Below are 18,048 nucleotides of genomic sequence, written 5' to 3' on the forward strand. Positions count from 1 at the left end.
TTTTTTTTGGTCATGCCGTGCAGCTTGCGAGATCTTAGTTCTGCGACCAGGGATCGAACCTGTGCCCCTTGCAGTGGAAGCTCAGAGTCCTAACCACTGGACCGCCAGGGAATTCCCACATGGACTGTGTTATATGTTTTTCTTAGATAGTCTTCTGTTTAAAAAAAGGAACTATTTCTTTAAGAGCATAAATATCTTACTTGTACTAGGTATAATGAGCTAATGAGACAAAGTGAAAAAATTTTTATTATTCTATATACACGTAGTTATTTGTTTTCGGGAGCTATTTTTTAACTTTCATCAATAAAGTATCTGTTAAAGCCTACAGAAGGAAAAAGAATTCTATTTACATAACACTTTATAATTTAAACAGCACTTTGTCAAATAATCTCATTTGATTCCCCAACAATACTATTAGGTGGTATTATTCCTTTTTTCAAAGGGAGGGATCTGAGGCGCAGAAAGACCCAAAGACACATAGCAAGGAAATGCCTAAACCAATATTTAAATCCCAAATTTTCTAGATGTCATGCCTACTCCTCATTATTTGCAAGTCCACTAAATACACAAAAAAACCCAATCAATTATGATCTATCTTACAGTTAACCTACGGTTATCTTACGGGGTTTAGAATATACGTAATTGTCAACTTATCTAAAGCAAAACATGCCAGTGGCTTATACAAAATCTAAGCAAATCAGAATCTTTTGTTAGCAACAGGCTCCCTGTATCTTTTATGGTTTTATTTTTAGGTTTCCTTTTAAAAGAAGAAATAAACATTTTAGGCTTATTTCCACACTTTGTTGTTTCCACACTTGTCTCTTTGGTTTGCTTTCCAGAAGGTATAATATACTTAATTTTACAAAGGTGGTTTTTTTTTTTAAGTTTCCATTATTTGAACTTATTTTATTATTTTATTGGTACTCATTAGCAAACAAAATTTTACTGTTGATTTTGGATACATTACAACACACTTTTGGCAGTGGCTGCACAATACTGATCATTTATTTACTGTACTAAATACTGCAACCTCCAAATTGTCTATTTTTACACTGGTATTTCACTTGTGATGGTGGGTATTCCTCTGTCTGAATACAGAAAATGGTCCATGTAGTCTATGGTTTTCATAATTCTTTGTTATTCTACTTACTGCTTTAAAATACATTCGAATAAAAAGATATAAGTTCCTTGCAGTGATTGCACACATACCACAGTGAGGAGATTTGAAAACGTAATTAACCAACACCTTTGCGCTCAGAGAATAAATACTCTGAAATTGCAGGACCGATTTTGTCCATGCTTTTGTCTGAATTTTTCCTTTCCCCTAACAGAACCCAGGTTCCCTACCAGCTGCTCCTGATTCTTCATCTGGTCGGCAGCCTGTTTTGCTATAGCAGATTTGGCCTCTTCAGCAGCTCGACGCTCCTTTTCAAGCCTTTCTGCTTCTTCTTTTGCTCGTTTTCGTTCCTGGTCCAGTTCTAGAGCTTTTCGAGTCTGTTCTTCTAGTTCTGTCAAATATATGTATCCCCCAAAAACAATGATTAATTCTAATATTCTCATTATCAAAAGAAATCAAAATAGTAGCAAGGAATCTAATCTGTACAGTTTCTTAAAATTAGCACATATGCAAATGAACATTACCTCGTTTTTAACTTGGCAAAAGCCTAATAACTTTTAAAACTCTATTACACAATTCAAAAATGCAAAGAAATGAAAATTCTCTGTAATTCAAGTTATGTCATAAAGCTAGAAGCACATCCTTTATTTTATTTTTAAAAAATACTCTCCAAAAGGGAACCCTCCTACACTGTTGGTGGGACTGTAAGTTGGTACAGCCACTAGGGGGAACAGTATGGAGGTTCCTTAAAAAACTAAAAATAGAACTACTATATGACCCAGCAACCCCACTCCTGGGGATATACCCAGAGAAAACCATAATTCAAAAAGATACATTACCCCAATGTTCATTGCAGCACTATTTACAACAGCCAGGACATGGAAGCAACCTAAGTGTCCATTGACAGATGAATGGTAAAGATGTGATACCTATATACAATGGAATATACAATGGTACCTATATACACTCAACCATAAAAGAAAACAAAATAATGCCATTGGCAGCAACAGGGATGGACCTAGAGCTTGTCATACTGAGTGAAGTAAGTCAGAACAGAGAAAGACAAATATGATATTGCTTATATGTGGAATCTAAAAAAAGGTACAAATGAACTTATTTACAAAACAGAAGCAGAGTCACAGATGTAGAAAACAAACTTATGTTTACCAGGGGATTGTGGGGGCGGGGGGGCGGGGAGAAGGGATAAACTGGGAGATTGGGACTGACATATACACAATACTATATATTAAATAGATAACTAGTAAGAACCTGCTGTATAGCACAGGGACCTCTACTCAATACTCTGTAATGGCCTATATGGGAAAAGAATCTAAAAAAAAAGAGGGGATATATGTATATGTATAACTGATTTGCTTTGCTGAACACCTGAAACTAATACAACATTGTAAATCAACTATACACCAATGAAAATTAAAAAAAAAAACTCTCTCCAAAGTTTTGACCTAAACAAACTGCCATCTGTTTCAAAAGTCTATAAAATAACACACTTTAAAACTTAAATAAGTTTTTACTTACCTAAACTAAGTATTAGATAAGTAAACCCAAGACATTAAGACTGAAAACAATATTTACTGACTCAAACAGGAATTTTGATGTGAATTATATGAATTACTGAAAATTTTGAGTTATTAGTACATATCCATTCCTCAAGCATGAAGACAAGTAAGTAATATTTGGAGATAAATGAGGTGAATTTTAATCCATAAGTGTAGAGATCATAAAGTTAATTCTCTTTTCTTATTCTAATGAGTTGAGAAAGGAAAATATTACTAGCACAAAGCCAAAAGATTTGAAATCAATTTGAAAGTACTAATTTTAAATATTATTCTGACAATCTTTGTTCAATAGCAAGGACATTTGTGACAGAAGACAAGTGAATGTCATCTATTAAGATGGGTGCAATGTCCTACAAAGAATGACTCTCCCTTTCTGTATACTTTAGAAAAAAAGGAAAAACTGAAAATCTATAGGTCAAAAGATTTGAAAGCTAACTGTAATGCACAAATCACCTTACTGTTCTTCATTTTGTTGTTCTTGGTCAGAACTAATTTAAGTAACTGCAGTTAAGACTTGGGAGGTTTTGAGAAGACTGGGAAGAAAAATGACTTTAAACTCTAGATAAAATGTAAAAATTCTACGTGACTATTTGGCTATAAAGATGAAATGTATATAACGAAGGATGTTACTGAAGCTAAATTCTAGGATTATTCATTTTCGTATATGTCTTCTAAAACTTGGCCATCAGAGCTAGCCCATCTAACTTTTTTTATGATCATTCTTTCCATCTGGCTGACTAATACATAAAAGAAAGCTCACAAAGTTCACAGCTGTATCCTCCTTCTAAACAAGCAAACAAGTAATAAGTTTACAAATGAAAACAATGCCTTATTTTCTCTCATAATAAAAATTCTTTCTGTACTATGAGCCAATAAAGAAAAATAAGTCTGGGTTACAAAGTGAAATTTCAAAATATTCTTTATTTTCTAACAGTTTTTTTGTACCAAGTATTAATTTGAGGAATAGTTGACAGAGCAATGGTTGTTTTGTGGTATATTAAGAATTACACAAAAGTCTAATTTTTTTTAATGTTGAAAATGAACTGAAAACTTCAAATCTACCCTAGTCTCTAGTCTAGAAAGGAAGGTTTTGAAGTGCCATATATCCCACAATGATCTTTCTTTCCTCTCCAGTTAACTATGATTGGCAAACTATGGCTCAGTGACCAAACCCAATGCAATGCCGTGTTTTTGTAAATAAAGTTTTACTGGAACACACTCTCATTCGTTTAGGTATTGCACATGACTGCTTTCATGCTGCAATGGGAGAGTTGATAGCTGTAACAGACCATGTGGCCTGCAAAGCCTGAAATATTTACTATCCAGCCTTTTACAGAAAAAGTTTGTGAACCCACAAATTAGAATATTTCAGGAGTTCCCTGGAGGTCCAGTGGTTAGAACTCGGCACTTTCACTGCTGTGGCCCTGGGATGAATCCCTGGTCAGGGGAACTAAGATGGAACTAAGACCCTTCAAGGTCCGTGGCATGGCCAAAAAATATATATATATTTCTATGAAACAAACATCCCTCCAGATCTTGGATCCAGTTAGAAGCCCTTGAGGAGAAGGGTTAGATGACAAATGTGAATAGTATCAATGTTTTGCCTAACTGGGTCACAAAAATATCAAGAACCTACAATTTTTGAGGTCTGGCATGTGAGAAGAGAGTACGAAGGAAATCTGGCTTCTTTTAGAATCTCAGCTCTTTCAGGACAAAGGTGAAAGGTTACAAGAATAAATTGTTTCTCTCATTAACAGTACACAGTATATTGATGTAGATGGTTATGGAAGTTAATTAGGTGTAGACCAGGGAAGTTATTCTAAGTTCAAGCTAATAAAATTTGTGAAAGCTTCTCTTTCTCAATCAGGTTTGAACACAAGCCTCACTTGATTTTGACAGGTTTAAGACTTGGCAAGCCAAATCAACTCTTATGTCACCCCCAAGGGCAAAGATTGGAAGCTATAAAAATTGTAACAGTATTCGTAAAAAAAAAATTAATAAAAAAATATCTCAGAAAATTATAGATTTTTTTTCTTCCTCTTTCCAGTCTAGGGCAATAGTTTATTTTTACCCTGGGAAAAGAACTAATGCTATTATAAAAAAAAAAAAAACAAATAAAAGTTCTATTATCAAAATTCTTAGAAATCATAGAATTAAGAATATGATTACAAATTACTTACTGAAAAAGCAATTTTAGAATACCTGTACATCTAAGCAACAGTAACTGAAAACAGCAAGGTGCAAAAGGATATATGTACCTTTTGTTTAAGAGAGAAGTGGAAGTGGAGAATTCTCAGCCAGATTAAAACCCTATAAGGCCTCAGGCACTGAAAAATTATATCTAGTGCCTTAGTCCCAGCAATCAAACTAAAAACAATACAAAGTCATAAAAAGATATAAGGGGGGCTTCCCTGGTGGCGCAGTGGTTGAGAATCTGCCTGCCAGTGCAGGCGACATGGGTTCGAGCCCCGGTCTGGGAAGATCCCACATGCCGCGGAGCAACTAGGCCCGTGAGCCACAATTACTGAGCCTGCGCGTCTGGAGCCTGTGCTCTGCAACAAGAGAGGCCACTCAATGAGAGGCCCGCGCACCGCGATGAAGAGTGGCCCCCACTTGCCGCAACTAGGGAAAGCCCTCGGACAGAAACAAAGACCCAACACAGCCATAAATTAATTAATTAATTAAAATTAAAAAAAAAAAAAGATTCAAGAAAAAAGAGCAGCTTACCACGTGTGCTGTTTTAAGCAATGGTAGGTTGACTTCTTTCAAAAAAAAAAAAAAAGATACAAGGAAGGCCAAAAATGTTTTGCTTTTTCTAATAATGACCATTTTGGTACTTTTAAAAAAATTACCCAAAATGAAGATTTTAAAAATATATATTATACATATTTATTTATATAAAAATCTATATTTATATAAATGTACTTATTTATATAAATATATTTATATATTACTTTTTTTTTTTCTGCCCCTGCTTGGCAGATGACAGAAACATGTGCGTAGACAGACTGCGTATTGGGTAATGCAGCCTGGGAGGTGATTAGGAGGAAATGGTCAATCCTACTTCTTTCTCTACAGTGTCCATATGCTGAAGAATTTACAGATCTGCCCAAGACAAATGTACTTGGGGTTTTACACTAACGTAAGCCCATGGAAATCAAGCAGAGGAGAGGGGCAGTTCATATGTATCTGAATAGAACCAGTTTATGAGTCTCATTCATGGCTATTCTTGTTCTATATCCATTTAGAGTCAAAGCACTTGGGCCACTGCTTATTTTCTTATTTGATATATTCCCTCACTTCCATGTCTGCCTGTCCATTAAGTAAATAGCACATGTTTCTCATATGTCAGTGTTTCTCAAATGGTTTCTACCAGAATCTCCTGGATGACTTGTTAAATTAGATTGTTGGGTACCACCGCTATGGGTTCTGATTCAATGGATGTGGGACGGAGCCAGAGAATTCACTTTTCTAACACGTTTATAGGGGATCTTCTGGTTGCTGGTCCAGGCAGTGCAATCTAATATGCCAATTTTCCACAGCCAAACAATTAGAAGAGAATTGAGACAATAAATTAATTTTTAAATTCACTGAAGTAGACACAAGGAAAAATTTTGTAAAAGTAGGATATGTTCATTATGAAGGGATAACCAGAGTAATTGGGGTGGGTGGTCTTGCTTTTGAATAAAATCTGAGATTACTGCCAACAAAAAAAAAAAAAAGAAAGAAAGAAGTGGAAAGAAAAACATATCTTTGTGTGTATATCATGTATTTGCTTATTTTATATGCCAAAAAATAGGTATATAATATTCCCAGTAGAGTGGAATAGAGGCAGAACCTGTAGTATTCTATCAGGCTAAGAAGACAGAGATTTAGACTTTGGGGCTGCCAAAGCATCCAAGGCTTGAAAGGACAAGATCCTGAAAAGGAGTAAACAGAAAAGTCTCAAAATCTATGTGTATTTCCCCTCAAGATATTTGCCAACTCCTAAAATGTACACATACAGAAACAAGCAAAAAGCAGCTGTAAGAGGGTAAAGAGGTGACCAGAGAGATTAACACTCTGTTGCAGCTTGGGAGTCAAAGGTTGGAGTTCAAGGCCCTCTAAGACAGACGGGCCCCAGTAAATATGCTGTCTTTCAGATGACACCCCCAAAGGGCTACAGACTAGCAATGAGGGAAAACCAGAAAGAGACCAATGTTAACAAAGCCTGAAACCCAGCTCAACTCTATCAAGGTGATCTGCACATATTTTGCCCGTCAAAAGCAAATTAAATCCTCTCTAAAGGAAAATAACACCATCCAAAGTCTCTATAACTTTTTATATACAATGTTGGGCATTCAATCAAAATTACCAGGTATACCAGATAGGACCAAATGAGCCCCTGACCCCCTCCCCCCACCCCAAAAAGGGAAAACAGACTATAGAATAGGCCCATAGATTATCCAGATACTGGAGTTTGCAAGCAAGGTCATTAAAATAACTATGATTGACACTGCTCATCTAGGAGAGGTGGAAAAAAAGCAAAGCATGAGGAAAGAATCAAAGGCCAGAGGAACACTGACAATAATGTAGAAACAGATTTTCAGGGGTCCTACAAACCCTCTGCAAAGATGCCAAGGGCCAGAGTCCTCTTTATAATTATAAAAGTTTAGTTTATCAATCTTTTCCTGATGGTTATGAACACATTCTCTCCTTTACTACCTTCTAGAAACTTCATTCTACCTTTAACATTTAGGTTCACAATCCACAGGCCCTCTATAAAGAAACACCAGCTAAAAATTCAGGAGCTCTTTGACAGGGACCCAAATACACTACTAATTTTATTTTAGCAAAACAGTAAGCCACTGCACTAGAATCATGCATTGAAGGAAAAAAAAAAAAAAAGCCCCCTCCCCACCTCAAAAAAGATAAAACATTTATAACCACCAAATAAACAGCAATACTGCAAATGTGAAGAGGATGTGAAGCTCCTCCTGTGGCTGAGAATGAAAGATTAAAGGAAGAAAATCTGAAAAGACCAGACTTGGGCAGCGGTGGGAAACGCAAAAGAAAAGCTGTATTATAAATGCCAGCTTAGAAGATAAATCAGAGTTACAGAGCTTGTCATCACATTGAGAAACTGTTATCACATCCTCAACCCATAGAGGTTTGCAGCAAAGACATTTCAACAGCTGATCTTCCTCTCCTGGATTTTCCATCTCCAGAACTTCCTCTCCAGGAGCTCTCTATTAAGAAAAGGATTGTGAATAAGTAGAACAGGAAACTACGGGAGATGGGAGGAAAGGAAAAGTATAGTTAATACAGCAAACAAAGAGAAAACTACCAACCCAGGAATGATCCCGGAGGTGCATCACCTAGCAATACCATGGGAGGAGAGGGTTTATTCTGTGAAATATGCAGAATACTCAGTCCGTTGACTTAAATGGAGAAGTTCAGTCTTGGCAGATATTAAACTCTTCTGGAGACTTAGTTTGTCCTGTTATAAACTAAATGGCTCTCTGTATTAACTTTTTCAAGTAATTATTTTCCTTTTCTCAATTTCAGGATTATAATTTATGAAAGTATATAATGTGTAACAATTAACAACTAATACCATAAAAGATTAAAGATAAAAGATAAAGTTAAGTTAACATGGGAGCCCAAGAGTTGCCTTGTCTTTGAAACATGCTTCCTACCATTTTATTATATACCTATGACTTATTTATGACACGTCAGTTAAACATCTTTTTACGTACAACTAGTAACTGAACACTGTGGCACTGGCAATAGGATAGACAAATAGATAAGTGGAACAGAACAGAGTCTAGAAACAGATCCATACATACAGACTTCTGGATTTGTGACAAAGGTGATGCTATGTATGGTACAAAGTCTTTGCAATAAATGGGTCTGGGTCAGTTAGAAATACGTACGGGAAAAAACAAACCTTGACTCTTATAAAAATCACTTACATATGGACTGTGGACCTAAATGTGAAAGGTAAAACAAAGTTTCTAGGAGGTAGTAAACAATAATACATTCACAACCGTAAGGAAAAAGAGTGATAAATGGAGCTTAAAGTTAAGACTGTCTTTTCATTAAATGACACCATTAAGAGAGTAAAAAGGTAAACCACAGAGAGATATTTTTACAATACATGTAAAGAACTCCTACAGATCAATAATGAGAAGAAGAAAATCCAATTTTTTCTTTTGAATGGGCAAAACAAGTGAAAAGGCACTTCACAGGCAGCTATAAGCATTTGCTAATGTGCTCAAAATCATCAGTCATCAAGAAAATGCACTGTACTCACTGTATTCACCAGAATGGCTAAACAAACAAAACAAAAAAGAAACCCTGATAATAATGAGTGGTGAATGTAATGATGAAGATGTAGAGCAGTGGTAGGAATGAAATTTGACACAACCACTTTGGGAAACTGGTGGCAGTATCTACTATAGCTCTATACAGCTGTGATCCCACAATTCCACTCCTACATGTGTACATCCCACAAACTAGTAGGTATGTACACCAAGTGCTATGTTCAAGAATGCTCATAGCAGCCTTACTTTATAATAACCCCAAACTGGAAATATCACAAATGTCCATCACCAGTAGAATGCATAAACTGTGGTAAATACATGCAATAGAACATTACACAACAATGTGAAAAAACAAACTACAGCTACCTGCATAAGTCTGAGCAAAAAGAAGCCAAAAGGAAGTACTCATGAATTCATTTCTATGTATTTCAAACATAGGCAAGATGATTCTAAGGCATTACACCGAAAGCACAAGCAATAAAAGCCAAAATAAATAAATAAATAAATTGGACTTCATCCAAATTTAAAACCAAATTTAACACCATCAACAAAGTGAAAAGATTACCCATGGAACAGGGGAAAATATTTGCATATCATATATCTGATATATAAGGGATTTACACACAAATATTAAAAAAAACTCTTATACCTCAACAACAAAAAAAACATGATTGAAAAATGGGCAGAAAATTTGAAAATACATTTTTCCAAAGAAGATATATAAATGGCCAATAAGGACATGGAAAGATACTCAACATCATTAGCCATTAGGAAAATGCAAATCAAAACCACAATGAGATACCACTTCGCACCCATTATCATGACTACAATCCAAAAGATAAATATTAACAAGTGTTGGTGAGGATGTGGAGAAAACATGTCTTGCTGGTAGGAATGTTAAATGACATATAATTGTTTTAGAAATCAGATGCACATGTCCTCAAAAAGTTAAACATATGACCCAGAAATTCCACTCCCAGGGTTATACCCAAAAGAAATGAAAACATACAGATACACAGTAACTTGTACACAAATGTTCATAGCAGCATATTCACAACAGCCAAACAGTGGAAACAACTGATGAAAAAGTAAAATGTAGCATTGTACGCATAAAGTCCTTGATACATGCTAAAACGTGATGGACCCTGAAAACATTATGCTCAGCGCAAGTCACAACAGACCACATTTTGCATGACTGCATTCACATGAAATGTTCAGAAGGCAAGTCTATAGAGATAAAAAGTAAATTAGTAGCTGCCTAAGGCTGAGGGAGGGAGAACTGGGAATAAATGGGAGCGACTGCTAACAGGTATGGGACTTCTTTCTGGGGTGACGAAATTGTTCTAAAATTGTGATGGCGGCTGCACAACTCTGCAAATATACTAAAAGCTATTAAATTGTACACTTCAAATGGCTGTGTGGTATGTAAACTATATCTCAACAGAGCTATCAGAAAAAAAGGTAAGACTAAACTTCATGATGATATAAATCAGAATGATATGTCACATCTGGGGTGAAAAAATGACTGCAAAGGGACACAAGGGGAGGTTCCCTGAGGGCAGGTAATGTTCTCTAGCCTCTTCTGGGTAGTTACAAAAATAAATACACTTTGTAAAAATTCATTGAGCCTTACACCTAAGAGGTATGCACATTATTATACCTATGAAAAAATTTCAACAACAAAAAACTTTAACTTTATATATCAAAAAATCTCAAAAAAGCTAAATTAGGCATTATTTACCTCCATTTTAGAAATTAGGAACATAAGGAAATCTAGAATGACTTGCTTATGGTCATAAGTTAATGACAGAATTAAAGCTTGGCTCCTATTTGTAAACAATGCATACCTAAACCCCCTCCTACTTACCATTACTACTTTTATCACATTATCCTGTTTATCTCCTTCACAGCACTTAGAATTACATAAAATGATTTTTACTATCTGTTAATTTTATTACTCTGTCTTTCCTCAATAAACTGTACTACATGAGAGTAGGAACCTTATCTGTTCAATACTATATCCCCAATACCTAGAACAATGCCTAGAACAGTACTGGGTGTACTTATTAAGTACTAGGTGCTTAACAAGTACCCAGAATGAATGAAATCACTATACCCCCAACTCCTTCCTATGGTTTGTCTTTGTGAAGGTGGAAATTCACTTTGATATTTGTTGGAATAGTGACTAAATGCAAGTTTGGCTGTACTGTATCTCAAATATAGTCACCAATATATCTTAAAGATGGTTAAAAGAATGATAAAGGAAGCTAAATAATTTAACAATGATGAATTATGGCAATGCAAAATGTCAGAATGGTTCTATTTAATATTTATGACATTTCAAATAATGACTTCAATAAAATTTTTTTTCAAGAAAATGACAATAATGAAGTATGGAAGTTTCTTTTCAAACAAAAACTTATAGGTTTATCTACTAAATATCATGATTTAGATATGACCAGAGTTACTGCATTTGAATGAGAATTTAGCATAAATTACAAGACAACCATGCAGAGTTTATTAGGACAGCCTGGAAAAGCTTTATTATTAGAAAAACAAAACAAAACAAAACAAACAAAAAAACAAACTGGATGTCCTTTGCCTTAGGATGACTGATTTAAAACTGTCTTGACAGGCATGCTCTATATTCTTTCTTATGTTTTATCTTCCTTATATTCTTTGGTGCTTCTTTACTTGAGTACTTTTCTGTATGTAAATCATTAATATTTTTATTATACATCCTAAATAAATAAGATTGAAAGATTTAGTAAATAGCTATTCTCTAAGAAAATGTATTATGTAAATGAAAAAGTGCTATCCTTCAATCTTCTCTTTAAAATCAGAGCAGTATCATACATTTCTTTAAACTTTCCTCTCTTTTTTAAATTTATTTTATTTATTTATTTTTGGCCACATTGGGTCTCCGTTGCTACACACGGGCTTTCTCTAGCTGCACTGAGCGGGGGGCTACTCTTCGCTGCAGTGCGCGGGCTTCTCATTGCGGTGGCTTCTCTTGTTGCAGAGCACGGGCTCTAGGTGCGCGGGCTTCAGTAGCTGCGGCATGCGGGCTCAGTAGTTGTGGCTCACGGGCTCTAGAGCACAGGCTCAGTAGTTGTGGTGCACGGGCTTAGTCGCTCCGTGGCATGTGGGATCTTCCCGGACCAGGGCTCGAACCCGTGTCCCCTGCATTGGCAGGCGGATTCTTAACCACTGTGCCACCAGGGAAGCCCTAAACTTTCCTTTTTTAAAAAACACACATTAGTATATTCCAGATATTTTTTTTACAGTATTCTTCCTTTAAGAGTATTGCTTATACTCTTCACATGGTGCTTAGTACATGTTACCTCACTTTATTAATATTTTTAATGTATACATCTCACTTCTGTCAACCACACAGCCTTCACTCCCATGCATGCTATGTATCTGCCTTTCTAAAACACAGCACAAAGTAGGCGCATCACAAATGTCTGCTTTAACTGATGAAAAAGCACCTAGAGTGGTAGAAACAGCATCAAGTTGGAATTCAGGAAACAAGTTCTACCCTTGTGTTATGGTCTGCAAATAAGTCTCTTTACTACCTCTGGGCTTTAAATTAAATAGTTTCTAGGTCTTTTCTAGCTCTGAGAAATGAGGCTTCTAATGAGTCAGAATAAAATCCAGTTTTTTTTTTTTCTATTTCTTCTCTTAGAAATATTATTTCCAATCATCTTGCAATTGGAATGATCAGTTTGTGGATTTCTAACAGTCTTTGTGACTTCCTCCTCTAGCTACCCATCTGCAAGTTATTCTACCCACTGCTCAACAGCATCTCCCCACCATGGTAGGCTGATGTAAGGAATGAAAATAAACCTTAAATAAGACCATTAGCTATTTCCAACAGAAGTGAATGGCTGGTCCTACCAGTTGTCAGGAAAGCAGGTATTAATTTAATTTTATAAATAATGTAGATTTTCATGTTATCCCCAAGATCCTACTGCTTAGGAAGGAGCATAACATCTTATTTTGCTCAATACCTTTTTTCTTTTGTTCTCCCCACTATTTCTTGTTTGAAATTAGTATATTCTAGAGTTACTTTATATAAACCACACTCTCTAAATCCAATGTATCCTTTCTATATATACAGTGTAGCATTTTGGTTACCTACTGCCTAGGACATAGGCTCTTCCAAACATGTTACCAAAAACAAACAAAACACTTCTACTATGTGTTGTGCATTTTTTTAATATACTGAAATTAAATTTAGAGACAGTTCCAGAAGAGTTTAAATAGTCAGAATAGCTTAAAATGCCTTTAATTATCTAGATGCCTTGAAGTTCTTACATATCCATAAAATGCTTTTGTTTAAATACTAGAAAGTATTGAAAACGTGTTTTTGTTTATGGAACCCTGAATAGTGATAGGAATAAATTAATACATACAGTCATTCGTAATACATAATAAGGGTACACATAAAAATATTTGAGTGCTTAAGTAAATGAAAGACAAAGAATATATGAGCCTTGTATAGTTGAATGTGCCTTAATCGTGTTTATGATGTAATTCCACCAAGTATTAAATTGGCAATTAAATGTAATTATTCTAGATAAGACAAATAAGATTTAACAGTAGTAAGAAATACTATTAGCTGATGACAGAGCAACAATTTTGAATCCAGTGTCAAAAAGAAACTTTTACCTTTCTGGGCTTTCATTGTCTGTTCTTCAATTTGCCTCAGACGTTCCATTAGCTCTTCCTTTTCACGTTCTATTCTTTCCTTTTCCTTTTCTGCTATTTCTCTTTTCTTCTTTTCATTTTCTAATTGCGCCCTTGAAAGAAATTACAATTGTGCTGTCACAAATTAATATATGCAAATATTCATATGAAGCCTAAGTACTAGCTATGGATCAACTAAGAAGAAACTACAGCATAAATATTTTAAGAGTTCTCATTATACTCAGATTTGTTCAAAACTCATATAGTTAAGAATATAGGACTACACTGTTAACATACACAATTGTGAGGTTGCAAAAAGTTTAGTCAATGACTGTTTAAAATGAACTCTTGACAGTAAATTATGTCAGCACAAAACGAGTTAACTGCACAGCTGCTATACCCAAGGACATGCCTTCTTTAGATCAGCAGAAGCCCTCCACTGGGGGAAGTAACAAAGGGTTGAAGGGAGTAAACAAGGCTGTTTCACTTTAAACAGCAAAATAACCTGGGAGGGCAACAATTTTCAACCATTAACAATTAATTAATAGAAGTTTAATTTCTAAGGTAGTACCAACTTATGCTTAGATACAAGATGACAAACCAGTTTAATCTCTTTGACAAATCCCTTAGAATGACAGTATGTATCTAAATATAGCCAAATTCATTCATCAAACATCTACCAAGGGCCTACTGTGGGTCGGACTCTATGTTGAGGGCCAGAAGTATAGTGATGAATAAGAGACCCTATGTTAATTATCAGATAATACTGTCTACTTTAATGGGAATAATTTTCTCTCGTTAAAAAAAAATCGATTACGATTTCATCTGACACTTACCTGAATATACCTAAATATTTCTAAAAGACACTGCTGCCATTTGATGTCAATTCTGAATTTCAGGCCCAAACCATGTAGTTTCTCAACCTGCAGTCTCTGATAAGCTTACCAGCAAAGTTTTATTATCAATTCCTTACTCAGTAAACCTAAACTTAAAAATTCCTACAGCTCCTAGTACCTATATGCCTCCAACATGAAAAGAGAATCAACCCAGCTTTGGGATAAACAGGTACAGTTGTGGCAAGTCGGCAAGAGATAGACCCTTAAGTGTAAGGGTGACCATAAGTCCCCAGCTGGTTTTAATGAATCCTCACAGCACTTAATAATCTAGGGCTTGGAGTTCATTCATGAGAGGGGAGCTCCACCTCTGTTCTAGAATTCCCTACAAGGTACTTTCTCAACAGCCAGGAGTCAATAACTAAGCACCCCTCTGCCGCCAAGACTTGGACTCACTCTGCAGCACATTCACCTCTTTCTTCCTATCCTATTCAACCTGTAAGAGTACACACAGGCAAAGAGACGTAAGAATTTGGGAGCCCCCACCCCTCTAGAAGACAGGGGTGCTTGAGGTTTAAGGAAATGTTTGAGTTTCCCAACTTCCTTGAGCAAAGCAAGGGCCTGGTGGCCTCCGCAGAGGCTGCTGACCTTTCTGTCCTCTTTAGAAAGCTGAAAAGGCAGGCTTGATTGTGAAAGCAAGAGCACAGTACTTTTCAAGGAATTGGTAGTATAGCCAAGAGCTACTTTTTTTCCGTGCCAGGCTGTCTGCTACTCTAAGATGTTGAATAGCCTACCCCCAACATTCCCCAGCCTCTGCTCAATCAAATCCAGTGTTGCCACAGTTCTCCAAGACAGTCAGTCCTCCCTCCCTCCCTGAGGCCCTGAGACACTGTAGGAGGACTTACACCACAAAACAGATCTCAAGACCAAAGGCTGTAATAATATTCCATGAACTCAGAACCTTTCAGGTCCAGCTCTGGCACACAGATGGCCCCTTCTGGAGATAGGCACTGGTGTTATTTAGCTTTTCCCTATTGATGTTTCATTTGTTCATCCTCAAGGATGGAGGTAAAGGAGATATGGAAGCAGGAAATAAGACAGAAGGTAACAAGCAAGTTGGGGGGAAAATTTAGTCTTTGTACTGAAAAATGGAATAAATGTATAGCCGATATTTAACTTGACTATAATATTTAAAGCATTTTGCAAAGTTTACTCTGCGGCACTCTTATGAGGCTTGTGTCTCAAATCTTAATAAGAATTCTCGCCTGACTACAGCCATCAGCAACTAACATCCCATTCGATTAATACAAATGCCTTTGGCTCTCCACATTTCTTAGTGATAGCTAGTTTCCGCAGGCCTGTCTCGTCTCCCTTACGGAACCGAAGGAGCTTGCCCCCCCCAACACTGTAGGAGGGCCAGACTGGTCCGTTCACAGGCCGCTAGGCGTGCCGTGCGTAGCCTTATTTTCACACATTTGCTTAGGCTGGCTTCCTCCTCTGAAAGTATCTTACCCGTCTCTAACTCTCAAAAGGAAGTCCCACTTTCCCCACGAAGCAAGCCTCTTGTGATTACTCTAAACCACAGATGCAAATATTTTTACTTAGAGTTTGGATTTGGAAACACTCATTTGACCAAGCTGTTCTATTTTAAGAAATAAATAACATATTAATAAACTATCAATTCTCTGTACTAATATACAAAAAAAATTTTAGAATATACTACTTTTTAAAGAATATCAGATGGCCTCAATTACATTTTTCTTAAAGTGAAGATTAAAACTAACATATTCAGACTAACTTCTCAAACTAACTTCTATTCACACTATGTATTAATAATATTAAGAATTATTTACTGCTACTACTTATTAAAAACATCAGGTACTTTGCTAAATGTTTCTATACTGACACTAGTATTTCTCACAAAAACTCCTAAAAGTAGGACTATTATTTCCATAGTAAAGGCAAGAGAACAGTGGGTCAGAAGTTACTTTTCAATAAGTGTCAGAAGAGAATTCAAACCCAGATTTATTTAATTCCAAAGCCTGTATTCTTTGCATGACACCAGCTGAGTCCTAGTGATACAGGCAGCCAGCCATGACACAGAATATCCCATAGCTAACCTACAACTGACATGTAGGTATCTGGCTCTAAACTGTAAACTCAATTCAATTTGGATGCAAATAACTTAAGAACACAGACTACAGGGACCAATAACCCATGGAAAATAAGATCATTTTTACTATAAGAAAAAAAGCTATCAGAGTTATGGGGAGAGAATATGGCCACATATGCCAACGTACTGTAGGGAAAGAGGTCTCTTGCTGCCCCTTCCCAGCTACTGTTCTTGCCCAAGAGATTCCAGCAGCACAGGCAGCATATCTCTGAGCATTCCCCCAAGTATGTCTGCTGGCTACTTTGTCATTGGGCTTGACCAAAACTGTTTCCACATACACAGCTGTCATTTCTCTCTGACCTGTAAAGCAGGGAATAAATGAAGACTTGGAATGCCATTTCTGAAAGACTGCCAATCCCTATGTGGCTGGACTAATAAAAAACATCCTCTAGGCATTCAAATGAATTAAACAATTATCGAATTCCTACTGTGTACAAAGCAGTCAATAAATGCTTGCTAATGAAATGCTGGAACCTTTCATGGAATCCAAGAAAGGAACCATGGGGTTGTTACTGTTTAAAAAAAAAAAGAAAGAAAGAAACTTAAAATCTTCCACTTTCATCTAGGCCTTAGACTAACTAAAATATACCACCATCACCAAATGGTGTTTATTAATTATACTACTCCTCTCTATGTGTGAGAAACAAAAGAAAAATAGAGAAATATATTTACGTTAAGAATGTAAATAATACATCAACATCATAGACAAGCAGATTGGTCAGGACATATTACGGCTTGATGAGTATGAAATGTAATTTCTCATTTAACTCAGATAGGAGACTTTAGAGGGATGGGAAGGGAAGGAAGGAAGAAAGAGAGGGTGAGGGTGAGGGGGAGAGAGAGAATGAGAGAAAGAAAAAGTTTTGTCTTTGAGAGAGAGAGGGAAAGGCTATGCTGGATAAGAAAAGAGAGAAAGTAAAGCCCAATACAGAACTATGTTAAAAAGTAGGTAAGACTAGAACTACAGTGTGATTCTAAGCTACATGAGAGCAGTGAAAAATGACAGAGCCCAAAGTAACATTCCAACTTAGCATCTTTAATGGTGGGGTCAGGAATTACCAGAAAGTTTCATGCCTGTATAAAAAATGTTTTGTGAAGCAGTAAACTTCTCGAAGGCAGACAAATTGAGGGGAGCAATGTGAATTACTAAAATATCTGAAATACAGAGAACATTTAAGAAAAAAATAAATCTAATACAAACACTAAAAATATAGGTAGCAAAATTATATCTGGCAGAGGACCAATTTAATTGCTGGATTCAAATCATGTTATTGCCAACATGACATATGTTTTTATATATATGGTTAGGGGTCATCAATTATTTTTTCTTTAGGACCTACTCTGTTCTTAG

General features: G+C 36.1%; 1 protein-coding gene across 2 annotated transcripts in view; it reads right to left on the reverse strand.

Moving 5' to 3' along the window:
- Window positions 1-18,048, reverse strand: part of RDX (radixin) — a 70,179-nt gene that overhangs the window by 8,252 nt on the left and 43,879 nt on the right. For both annotated transcript variants that reach the window (XM_059930406.1, XM_059930407.1), the window contains exons 10-11: window positions 13,674-13,804; window positions 1,348-1,508 (exon numbers count right to left, since the gene is read on the reverse strand). In XM_059930406.1, the coding sequence (XP_059786389.1) occupies window positions 1,348-1,508; window positions 13,674-13,804 (292 nt within the window). The remainder of the gene's footprint in view (window positions 1-1,347; window positions 1,509-13,673; window positions 13,805-18,048) is intronic.

This window comes from Balaenoptera ricei, chromosome 8 (assembly GCF_028023285.1).
Source record: "Balaenoptera ricei isolate mBalRic1 chromosome 8, mBalRic1.hap2, whole genome shotgun sequence".
In the NCBI taxonomy this organism is placed as follows: Eukaryota; Metazoa; Chordata; class Mammalia; order Artiodactyla; family Balaenopteridae; genus Balaenoptera; species Balaenoptera ricei.